Below are 13,144 nucleotides of genomic sequence, written 5' to 3' on the forward strand. Positions count from 1 at the left end.
ATCCCTTCATGATAAAAGTCTTGGAAAGATCAGGAATTCAAGGCCCATACTTAAACATAGTAAAAGCACTATATAGCAAACCAGTAGCCAACATCAAACTAAATGGAGAGAAATTTAAGCAATCCTACTAAAATTAGGGACTAGACTAGGCTGCCCACTCTCTCCCTACCTATTCAATATTGTACTTGAAATCGTAGCCAGAGCAATTAGACAAGAAAAGGAGATCAGAGAGATACGAATTGGAAAAAAAGAAGTCGAATTATCACTATTTACTGATGATATGATAGTATACTTAAGTTACCCCAAAAATTCCACCAGAGAGCTCCTAAACCTGATAAACAACTTCAGCAAAGCAGCTGGATATAAAATTAACTCAAGCAAATCAGTGGCCTTCCTCTACACAAAGGATAAACAAGCCAAGAAAGAAATTAGGGAAATAACATCCTTCACAATAGTTACAAATAATATAGAATACCTTGGTGTGTCTCTAAGCAAGTAAAAGATCTGTTTGAAAAGAACTGCAAGTTTCTGAAGAAGGAAATTGAAGAAGCTCTCAGAAGATGGAAATATCTCCCATGTTTGTGGATTGGCAGGATTAATATAGTAAAAATGACCATCTTACCAAAAGAAATCTATAGGTTCAATGCAATCTCCATCAAAATTCCAAATCAATTCTTCACAGACTTAGAAAGAGCAATTTGCAAATTCATCTGGAATACAAAATAACCCAGGATAGCCAAAACTATTCTCAACAATAAAGGAACCTCTGGTGGAATCACAATCTCTGACCTTAAGCTGTACTACATAGCAACTGTGATAAAAACTGCATGGTATTGGTACAGTGACAGGCAGGCAGATCAATGGAATAGAATTGAAGACCCAGAAATGAACCCATATGGCTATTTGATCTTTGACAAAGGAGCTAAAACCATCCAGTGGAAAGAAGACAGCATTTTCAACAAATGGTGCTAGCTCAACTGGCAGTTAGCATGTAGAAGAATGCAAATTGATGCATTCCTATCTCCTTGTACAAAGCTCAAATCTAAGTGGATTAAGGACCTCCACATAAAACCAGATACACTCAAACTACTAGAAAAAAAAGTGTGGAAGACCTTCTAGCATATAGGCACAGGAAAAATTTCCTTAGCAAAATACCAGTAGCTTATTCTCTAAGATCAGGAATTGACAAATGGGACCTCATGAAATGGCAGAGCTTCTGTAAGGCAAAGGACACTGAAAATAGGATGAAAAGGCAACCAACAAATTGGAAAAAGATCTTTACCAACCCTATATCTGATAGAGGGCTAATATCCAATGTATACAAAGAACTCAAGATGTTAGACTCTAGAGAAACAAATAACCCTATTAAAAATGGGGTACAGAGCTAAACTAAGAATTCTCAACTGATGAATAATAAATGGCTGAGAAGCACCTAAATAAATGTTCAACATCATTAGTCATCAAGGAAATGCAAATCAAAACAACACTGGTGTGATTCTACCTCACACCAGTCAGAGTGGGTAGGATAAAAAACTCTGGTGACAACAGATGCTGATGAGGTTGAGGAGAAAGAAGAACACTCCTTCATTGCTGGTGGGACGGCAAGCTGGTACAACCAATCTGGAAATCAATTTGGCTGTTCCTCCAGAAATTGGACATAGTACAACCTGAGGACCCAGCTATACCAGTCCTAGGCAGATACCCAGAAGATGCTCCAACATGTAATAAGGACACATGTTCTACTTTGTTCATAGCAGCCTTATTTATAATAACCAGAAACTAGAAACAACCCAAATGTCCCTCAACAGAGGAATGTATACAGAAAATGTGGTACATCTACACAATGGAGTACTACTCAGCTACTAAAAATAATGAATTTATAAAATTCTTGGGGAAATGAATGGATCTGGAGAATATCATCTTGAATGAGGTAACCCAATCACAAAAGAACACACATGGTATGCATTCTCTGATAAGTGAATATTTGCCCAGATGATTGGAATTCACAAATTACAAATCAAAAACCACAAGAAACTCAAGAAGAAGGAGACCAAAGTGTGAATACTTCATTCTTTCTTAAATGGGGGAGCAAAATACATGTGGAAGGAGTTGTAGAGACAAACTATGGAGCAGAGACTAAGGGAAGGACAATCCAGAGATTGCTCCACCTGGGAATCCTTCCCATATTCACTCATCAAATCTAGACACTATTGTGGATGCCAGCAAATGCTGGATGACAAGAGCCCGATAAAGCTGTCTCCTGAGAGGCTTTGACAGTACCCAACTAATACAGAAGTAGAGGCTCATATCTATTCCTTGGACTGAGTACAGGGTCCCCAATGAAGGAGCTAGAGAAAGGGCCCAAGGATCTGAAGGGTTTACAGCCCCTTAGGACAAACAACAATATGAACTAATTAGTACCCTCAGAACTCCCAGGGACTAAAAGTCCAACCAAAGATTACACAAGGGGGACTCAAGGCTCCAGCAGCATATGTATAGCAGAGGATGGCCAAGTAGGTCATCAATGGGCGGAGAGGCCATTGGCACTGTGATGGTTCTATGCCCCAGTATAAGGAAATGCCAGGGCCAGTAAGCAGGAGTAGGTGGAGTGGTGCAGAGGAGAAAGGGGAAGGAACAGGGTTTTGTTTTAGGTTTTGTTTTGTTTAGTTTGATTTTTTGAGGAAAGGAGATATTGTAAATAAAGAAAACATCTAATTAAAAAAGAATTAAGTATAGATCATTAAATATAGATGCAAAAACATAGTAAGAAAAGAAATGTTCAATGTTCTTAGGGATCAGAGAAATATAAATCAAAATGACCCTGTGATTCTACCTTATACCAATCAGAATTGCTAAGATCAAAACCTTAGGTGACAACACATGTTAGAGAGAATATGGAGAAACATGAACACTCTTCCACTGCTGTTGAGATTGCAAGCTTGTACAACCATGCTGGAAATCAATCTGGAGGTTCATCATAAAATTGAAAACAGACCAATCTGAAGATACCCAAAAAATGCCCCACCATATCACAGGGACACAGCTTCCACTAGGTTCATAGCAGCCTTATTTGAGATATCCAGAAGCTAGAAACAACCCAGATTTCCAAGATGGATACAGAAAATGTGGTTCATTTACACAATGGAATACTACTCAGCTATTAAGAAAAAGGACATCCTTAGTTTTGCAGGCAAGTGAATTGAACTATCAGATATCATCTTGATTGAGGTAACTGAGACCCAAAAGGACATGCATTGTATGTACTCACTAATAAGTGGATATCAGCCAAGAAAACTAGAGAATACCCAAGATACAGTCCACCGAACTCAAAATGGTCAACAAGCAGAGGGCCCAAGTGAGGATGCCTCAGTCCCACTTGAGAGGGAGAAAAAAGCAATCAATCACAAGGGGGGAGGGAGCGAGAGACCTGGGAGGGAAAGTGGACAGGAGGCTGTGGGAAACAGGGGACATGATCTGATATTGGTTGTTGAAAAGGACTGAAGCCCAGAGGGTCAACAGAAAGAATGAAAACAGAGAACTTAAGGAGGTAGGAGGTTAGTGGGACCCTCCAGAATGTACCAGAAACCGGGGAGGTGAGACACTCTCAGGACTCAAAAGTGGGGACCTCAGATGAAATGACCTACAGTGGAGAGAGGGTACTTGTAGTGTCTACCTCTAGTAAAAAGAAAGAGCATCTAATGGAGAAATGGGGCTGCCATCCCACAGTCAAAATCTCTGACTCAGAATTGTTCAGGTCTGAAAGAACTGCAGGAATTAAAATAGAGAAGAGCCTGAGGCAAAGGAAGTCCAGTGACAGGCATAAATTGAGATTTAGCACAGGGTGAGACCCCAAGGCCTGAAACTATTACAGGGGCTATGGAATGGATGCTCACAAAAATGGGCCTATCATGACTGCCCACCTAAAGACTCAACTAGTAGCTGAAAGAGACAGATGTAGATATTTACACCCAACCAATGAATAGAAGTTGCCGACCTCTGTGGTTGAATTAGGGAAGAGCTGGAATAAACTGAAGAGGAGGGTGACCCTATGGAAAGATCAGCAGTCTCAACTAACCTGGACCACTGGGATCTCCTAGACACTGAGCCACCAATGAGGTAACATACACCAGCTTATATGAGGCCCTCAACACATGTACATCAGAGGACTGACAGGCCTGAACTCAATCAGAGAACATGCAACTACCCCTCAAGATACTTGGGCTCCAGTGAATGGGGAGGTCTGATTTGGTGGGGGTGGGGAATCCATTAAAATAGGAAAATTCGAATTTCTGCTTTGTCAGCTAGCAAACTATACATGGCATTACCTTGCCTCATGAAACAAAGATGGATATTTAGGAGCCATAAGTAATTGGTTTTATCTTGGCACTTAGTTTTTACAAATCTAACAATATACAATTATCAATAGGAGAAATTGTATCAGAATTTTCCCCTAGTTGATTAAATCATAAAGAAGACGGGAAGCCAATCACTGGGTAAGGAGACAGGACTTCCCAGTAGACAGATGAAAAGGAAAGAGAAGAGGAGGAGACATCCTTTTGGTCCTTGGGAGCAAGGCAGCATGATGTAGACCTGATGCTGTTAGTTCAGGAATCCACAAGGATTAGTCACCTGAAGAGTTGTAACATAGAAGAGGCGAGAAATTTAAGACACCAACTTCTGCGCCCAGCAATTGTTTTATCTGTTGATGCTAAACTAAGATTTTCTGGTGTTTTCCTTCCATGTTAATTCAACTGAGTTCTAGGGAAAGTCAACCACAGCAGGATGGGTTTTCCAGAGTGCAATCCAGCTAACCTCAGAAATTTGGGGGTGTTGAGCAGGTTTGGCAGCATCCAGCCACAGGGAGGAGAGAGTGACTTTTAAGCTCTCTAGAGGGAGAGCCAGCTTTCTGGGACAGGTTTTGGCAAAAAGGAAACATTCAGTCTGGGAAACGGGCTGGGAAGAGAGACTGCTAGCCAGTGCCTAGCTATCAATAGTGTGAGTTGTTTTTTAATATTACATGCTGCAAGAAATTGCCCAAATCATTAACACTAGAATCTAAAACCCTTATGTCTAAAGACTTGGGCAAGTTGCATAAAGATATTCATGCAAAGGTTGGTTGATTATCTGATGCTTCTTCAGAAGTCAGATTTATTTAGGGTAGAATCTCTTCAGGATTTCCCAGGTCAATGTTTTCATATAGGTTGGAGTTACCTTTGTTCAGGTATTATTTAGGCAGCTGACATTAGACCTCATTAATGCAGATTCTCAGACAATTCTAAGAGAGAAATGAAGCACCCTCTGTGTACTACTGCAATTAAAACCTTGGCAACACCTCATCTCTACAGGAAGTAGCTGGGCTCTAGGGAGTTAGAGGGTTCTTGTTCTACTCTGTAGCACTGTGTGGGTGGGGAACTACTCCATTGCTGGCAGTAATAAGTGGCAGCATCTTCAGCCTCCATGTTGCTGATTGTGAGAGAATAAGAGGTCCCAGACCCACTGCCACTGAAGCGAGCTGGGACTCCAGAAGCCAGGTTGGAAGTCCTATAAATCCAGAGTTTGGGGGAGGTTCCTGACTTTTGTTGGTACCAGTACATGTTAACTACACTTGAGCTGGCACTGCAGGTGATAGTGACCTTCTCCCCTGGAGATGCAGCCATAGTTGTTGGAGACTGGGTGAGCACAATTTCTCCACTGCACACCATGACTATGGAAAAGCAACATGGAGAAAGAGTCAGACACAGACAGAGAAACAGAGAGAGACAGAGGGAGTCAGAGTTTAATAGCCAGATACAAAAATAATTTCTTACTATTCAATATTCAGAAGAAAGAAAAGGTTTATCTTAATTTATTAAACTTCCCCAGGGAAAAGAGTCTTGGTTTTTGAACTGAAATCTTCTACCCATCTGTTACCTGTGACACTGATTAGCAGGAAGCTGAAAATCTGCACATGAAAATCCATTTTGTATTTAATCTTGGTCTCTGACTAGTTATTGCTCTTCCTACAAGTACACCTCTTTAAAACAACTGTGAGATATTTGTGGTTTCTGAGCATGAACTATGCAAATAGCAAGATGTAGCCTTGGGATTTCTCAGCTTAAAAATTCATGTGATCTGTTAACAAAGGCAAACCTGTTTAATCCAGAACAATGTCTACTTGTCTGTAAACATTACACTTAGAAGGAGGGAAATTTCTGGTTTTATTCTCCTCCGTTATGCTACATAGCTCTGTCATAAAGTGTGATTCATGTATTACTCTGAAGACCAGCTTGATTTTATCCACTGAATAAGGGATGTTCAATTGAATAGATTGCGGTATATTTTTTCCTTGATAAAGTTGGATCAAGAATGACTGTTTTCAATGTTCTCAGAGAGCCTTATGTGCTTTCTATCTTCCCTGAATGTGCTTAGCATATATCTTACTCACCCATTCCATTCTATTCAGAATATCTTGTCCACAATGCAATCAGAAAGACAGCATCCAAGTGTGTCATCTAGAGCCAAAGTGTGCTCAGAAATATTTCTGCAATCATTAAGGACTGAAGGCACCACTATGAGAACCGAAAAAACATACTCTCGAATTGAAATGGATGAAAATATTGGTACAGATTTTAAAGCAACTAAATTAGTCAAGTACTCTACCTCATGCTAGATTTAAGAGAACTTAGGCTGGAGGTTCATGAATATACATACATCTGAAACTCATCTGTGTAATTACAATTCTCAGTGTGCACCATGATCTGTTATTGTTTAGTTCTTGCAATTTTATTATCTGGAAATATCTGGACACATGTTTCAAATAAATTGCACTTTAGTTATTAAAATGATAGCTACTGAATCAGAAAATTCATATACAAGTTTGATTAAAGTTTTGCTTTACCTTACAGCAAATTTCAGTAATGTTTCTACAACTTCAAAGTTAATATAATCATGAGGAAGTATGGGTATGTCTCTAGATTTTTCTTAAGAATGTCTTTCTTATTCTTTTCTTCAGAAAAGACTCATTCCACTGTGTATAACAATTAGGAAAAAATGAGTGAGAGACTCTGAATAAATACTCATATTGAGAGATACTGATGTAACAATTGTTAAATTAAAGTGAATTATGAAGTATGGTTTTCTGAGCACTCAATTCTAAATAAATAGTTACTTTTACCTCAAGGTAACACATGGTCTCATCTTTCTTTGTGTTCAGCACTAAGTTGTTAGTCATATCTTTGTTTCTTTAGAATGAAAGCATCTTCTATTATTGTTGTGAAAATAGTTTTTATATTTTAAGAGTAAGGGTACTAGATCATCCTTGGTGTTATATAATACAAATAAGTGAGCACATTGATCAATGAACCTTGTTTTCAATAAAGAAAAAGATGCCTCAATTATTTAAATTCAGAAATTTGTGGAGAATTCTCAAAAAAACCTCAACAATAGTTTTATCTATATTTAGACATGAGGATAACTAATCTATTTTAGATATATTTTTATTAAATATTTGTGAGTTTTTGGTCTGCATGTATATATGTGAATAACATGTGTGTTTAGTACCCAAGGTAGTCAAAAGAGGGATTCACATATCCTGGTAATTGAGTTATGAATGGCTGTGTCATGTTAATAAGGGCAATTGAACCCTGGTCTTATGCAAGTAATAAATGCTCTTAACTTGTGAAAAATCTCTTCATGCCCCAGAAACATCAAATCTTACCTTCATACTAACTCAGTGTCTTCCAATAAGTCTTGCCACTATGACTACAACTAATATCCAGTAGAAGTGTTTCATGATGAGCCAGGAAAGCCTGTTATCACAAGTCTCTGGGAGAGGCATGGCCCCCTCTTCTGAAGACAGCAGGCTTGTTTTTTCACAAGATTAAATAGGATAATGCTTGGTGTGGTCAGTGCCAAGACAATTGTCATTGAAATGGGAGTGTCACTTGGAGATCTTGGATGCCAAGTTGATCATGAGCTTGGGAACCTTTGATTTTATAGTGTTAAGCTAATTGTAGCTCTAGACTGGTGATAGTGCTGCCATCTACTGTTATGATGGCCAAAATGAAGACAGTATTAGGTAATATCTATTTTGGAGTCTAGAGGGAAAACTATATTCACAGTGATTAGTACCAAGTAGTAGTGTGTTGAAGGAAACAACAACAACAACAACAACAAAACCAAACAATGCTTTTGACAATCCATGAGTGGAATGATTTCCTTCCAGTGGTTATAGATATAATGAAAAATAATGTTCATACAGTCAGATACATTCACATATATACCACAATTCATGTCATTATGAAATGAATAAACATAAATGAGAAAATGTTAAATACAGCTCTAAAAATGTTTAAAGTTATGAGATTTTATGAGCACATTAAGTCCATATTCATAGATACTACCTACTCTGTTTTACAGTGAAGTTACAATTTGCTAAAAACATAGAAACTATTTATGACTTATGAAGTCATTTAATAGAAAGTCATAATATAACAGATTTTAGAACAGCCAATATAGTTTTAGATGGATGGCTCACTTTGATGTGATCTTGTAATCATGTGACTACCTTAGAGTTATAGATTTCTTTCTATTACTAAGAATCAAAGGAAAGTAGTGATATTACATACCATGATATAGTAAATAGTCAGAACTTAAAATTTGAAATGAAGTTTTCATTGAAAATATAATACTTGGTGGTGTTATAAATGAAAAATGTTGCTCAGCTAAACCACCGAATGTACTATCAGTAGGTTAAGAACCATGAATCCTACAGAGGAGAGCAAGACACAGGTTGTTGTGAGATTATTGACAGATCTTATTGAAAATAATAAACAAGTTGTAGTAGCTTACATACCATCTTCATTCTAAGATATTTAAGGATGGATGAATGGATGAGTTAATATTATCTGTGAAAATGTAAGGCCCTGTGGATCAACTAGTTAAACCAGATGCCATCATGGATTTAATTTGGACTCAACTCTATGTATCAAAAATGAGATCAGGAAGAATAGAGTCATCCTGTATTTTATACTCTTTTGTTCCACAGCCTTCCAGGCACTGTATTGTCCCAAAAAGAAGAACAGAAACAAAATATCTCTGTTGAATATCTCTATAATTTCAACTCTAATTGAAAACAATCAGCCCTCCCTGAGATTCTCCACCTAGCATAGCTGCTATTTTTTGGATTCTTAGAGGGCAGACGGATGGCAGATTGTGAAAATGAGAATATGTGCATAATCAATGCAGATTCTTCACATTTAAGTATGGATCTCTTTCATTATTGGTAATTTTTGTCTCTTTGATCTTGAATTAAATGTAAAAATTATGTAGAAATTTTTAAATCATATTTTTGAAATTATAACTGCATAATTTTTACTACTTCTTTTTCTCCATTTAAACAAACCGATGTACACTCCTTGCTCTTTCTCATAGTCATGATCTACTGAGATAGAGTCCATTATAAAAAAAAGACAACTTATCAAAATGCAGGATTAAGGTATCATGTGGGAACCAGTCCCAAATGATCCAACTGCAACGAAATATCTACACCTGCAATTCAGATTTCATTGCAGAGTAGGGTAGAAACATTTAAAAACCAGAGAAACCGGAGATTGGCTCTAAGATTATGTTTCCTAGAAACCTCAGAGAAGTTTCATTCATGAGGTTTAATGGAAGCTGGCTAAAGAAGACTTGAAGAATGACTATAGCATACATGCAAACACTGACATGGGAAATCTTGAGGGGATTCCACCCTAGATTTAAATATATATACATACATGTGTGTGTGTGTGTGTGTGTGTGTGTGTGTGTGTGTGTGTGTGTGTGTAACTGTGGAAATTCTGAGAGTAGGAAAATGGTTTTATATGGAGTATACCCACAAGATGGTTTTTCTAACATCAACTGGTCAACAAAACAGGACTGTATTCTCACCTCTGTTTTTCCTACTTCTCTTTACCTCAAAGGACACTAGGAATGGGGAATGAAGTTTTCTGAGATTCTTCTGATGGAAGGTGCCTGGAGGTCCTCAAGCTTCTCATTCTGCTACATATGTACCTTATACAACCAATCTGCATTCCAGGAAAAATTACCTTAATGTGGAGACCTTCAATACAATACTGGCTATTGCTTCTGTGTGGGGCAGTAGGTTGTGCAAGCAACCTGGTTCCGTCAAGCAAGAGGTCTGGAACTCCAGAGATCCAGTGGGTGGTAATTTCCTTCTGCTTGGGCCAGAAGGTGTTTGAACATACCTTGTGAGCCCCTGGATCCTGATGCAGTTACATCCCCCAGAGCCCCGTACAAGAGAGGTGTGTGATATTTGTCACATATTAGCAGCACCAAGACTTCCTACATGCAAATAAGTTTTCCCCAATTTTTCAGTCCAAACCAATTTGAAGTGTCTGCTTTTGAACCCTGAATTACCCTCAAAACTGTATATAAATCCTATCCTGGGAATGAAAGATGTGCAAGAAATACTCTGTAGTCTGAGCCTTTTGTTCTAAGAGCTTTATCACTTGGAAAGAAGTCTGCTTTTGCCACCTGAAGTTCCACCATACTCCTCACTGGTTAGTTGGCCTTTCATTCCGACCAGTCTCAGTGCAGGGCAGTGCGGAGTAACTGAGTGACCTGGAAAGCATGGCAGATGTGTGAGTGAAGCCAACTGCAGCAGCAGAAGAGGTGGAAGCAACTTCTCCTCCTTACCGATGCTCTCTTCCCTTCACCAGAACACAGGCTGGGTCACAGATCTCCCTAGAAAGACTCTGGTACACAGGCCCAGATTTCTGCTTTTGGATTCCCAACAGAAGTTAATGATGATAAACAATTAATGAATAGAATATACACTTTGAACACAAGACATGAAGAGGTAAATTCAATATGGAAAAATTGGCTTATAATAAAATACTATATATAGATAAAACATTTCTTTTTTTGAGAGTTAGAGTTTTTTATTATTTCTTTTTTTATTAGATGTTTTCTTTATTTACAATATCTCCTTTCCCAGGTTCCCCTCCCCACCTCCCTAATAAAAAGAAAAAAAAAGAAAAAAAAGAAAAGAAATTTAAAAAACTAAAATGAACCCCTGTTCTCCCCCCTTCCCCTGCTCACCAACCCTTCCACTCCTGCTTACTTTTCGTGTCATTCCCCTACACTGGGGCATAGAACCTCCACAGGACCAAGGGTCTCTCCTCCCATTGATGACCTACTTGGCCTTCCTCTGCTATACATATGCTGCTGGAGCCATGAGTCACACCATGTGTACTCTTTGGTTGGAGTTTTAGTCGCTGGGAGCTCTGGGGATACTAATTAGTTCATATTGTCTGTCCTAAGGGGCTGCAAACCCTTCAGCTCCTTGGGTCCTTTCTCTAGCTCCTTCACTGGGGACCCTGTACTCAGTCCAATGGATGGCTATGAGCCTCTACTTCTGTATTAGTTGGGTACTGTCAGATCCTCTCAGGAGACAGCTATATCAGGCTGGATTGTCCTTCTTTCAGTCTCTGCTCCATAATCTCTGCAACTACTTCCATGGGTATTTTGTTCCTCCTTTTAGGAAGGAATGAAGTATCCACATTATGGTATTAATTCTTGAGTTTCTTGTGGTTCGTGGATTACACTTTGTGTATCTGATCTTCTGGGCTAATATTCACTTATCAGGGAGTGCATACCATGTGTCCTCTTTTGTGATTGAGTTACAACACTCAGGATGATATTCTCCAGATCCCTCCAGTTCCCCAAGAATTTCATAAATTCATTGTTTTTAATAGCTGAGTAGTACTCCATTGTATAGATGTACCACATTTTCTGTATCCATTCCTCTGTTGAGGGACATATGGTTTGTTTCCAGTTTCTGGCTATTATAAATAAGGCTGCTATGAACATGGTGGAGCATGTGTCCTTATTACATGTTGGAACATCTTCTGGGTATATGCCCAGGAGTGGTATAGCAGGGTCCTCAGGTAGTACTATGTCCAATTTCCATAGGAAAAGCCAAACTGATTTCCAGAGTGGTTGTATCAGCTTGCAATCACACCATGAATGTAGGTGTATTCCTCTTTCTCCACATCCTTGCCAGCATCTGCTGCCACCTGAGTTTTTGATCTTAGCCATTTTGACTGTGTGAGGTGGAATCTCAGGGTTGTTTTGATTTGCATTTCCCTAATGACTAGGGATGTTGAACACTTCTTTAGGTGCTTCTTTAAGTGCCACTAAAACTAAGGACGCCAAAAGATGGTCAGAGAAGCATACTTATGTGGACATACAGAAACTGTTTTTGTTTGTTTTGTTTTGTGTTCCCATATCACATTATGCCAATGCTCTGGTAGGCTATGCATAGTCACTTTTCCCCCTTAAGTTACTGTAAGATAGCTTGAAACAGGGTCATCACAATGTCACCCACTGAGACTAAAAGCACTCATGACATATTAGTAGAGAAAGGGGAAAATACGTTACATTTTTTAATTTTCAGATATAAACGCCAAAGGTTTCCCATGAATCAATATTTCCATACATTGAATGAAAAGTAGATATTTATGTGCCATCATCTGCTTTTTGCTTTGTCCAATAACCTTAGCTGAAATTCAGATGAATGCTCCAGTGATCAGTAGTAAGGACAGCATCTTCCTATTTTCTTTCCCCTTGTGCATTCTAAGTATGCCACAGAACAGGAAAGGACATTCTAAGAGCCAGGGGCACCAGATAAAAAGAAATATCTGTGCAAGTGGTGCTGACTTCATATTGTAAGTACCGAGACTGTCAGAACAGGCCACTTTGCCCTTCTGTGCCTATATTATTGCACCTTCTTCTGGCCACTTGATGCAGTGTTTGCAGTTGACAGACATCTCTGCATGCTTCTTCACATACAGGATTTAGCAGTGAGTACAATATAATTCAGGTTTTGCATAGTTAGCATCATCTGGAAAGAAGTGCAACTCAGATCCTTTGTCTTCGTTCATGGTTGTATTATTTCCATCAGCATTTCTCATTCTAGAGCCTGTATTGATTGATATTTTATCATCTAATATTTTATTAACCCTCACACTATATAACACTATAGTGCTAATTAGAATTAAGGAGAAAAAGGTGCTAAGATTTGAGATTAATAAGACATTTTTCTTCCAAACATTTCTAATATAAACTTTCAAAAGTTCATGGGTCTTAACATTGACACATA

General features: G+C 38.5%; 1 gene segment (V, D, J or C); it reads right to left on the reverse strand.

Moving 5' to 3' along the window:
- Positions 1-5,339: 5,339 nt before the first annotated feature.
- LOC116099892 lies at positions 5,340-6,012 on the reverse strand. The segment is given in 2 exon segments: positions 5,340-5,704; positions 5,911-6,012. Coding segments are annotated over 2 exon segments (414 nt in total).
- Between the last annotated feature and the right edge of the window lie 7,132 nt (positions 6,013-13,144).

The sequence above is a fragment of the Mastomys coucha genome, unplaced genomic scaffold, assembly GCF_008632895.1.
Source record: "Mastomys coucha isolate ucsf_1 unplaced genomic scaffold, UCSF_Mcou_1 pScaffold20, whole genome shotgun sequence".
NCBI classification, from domain to species: Eukaryota; Metazoa; Chordata; class Mammalia; order Rodentia; family Muridae; genus Mastomys; species Mastomys coucha.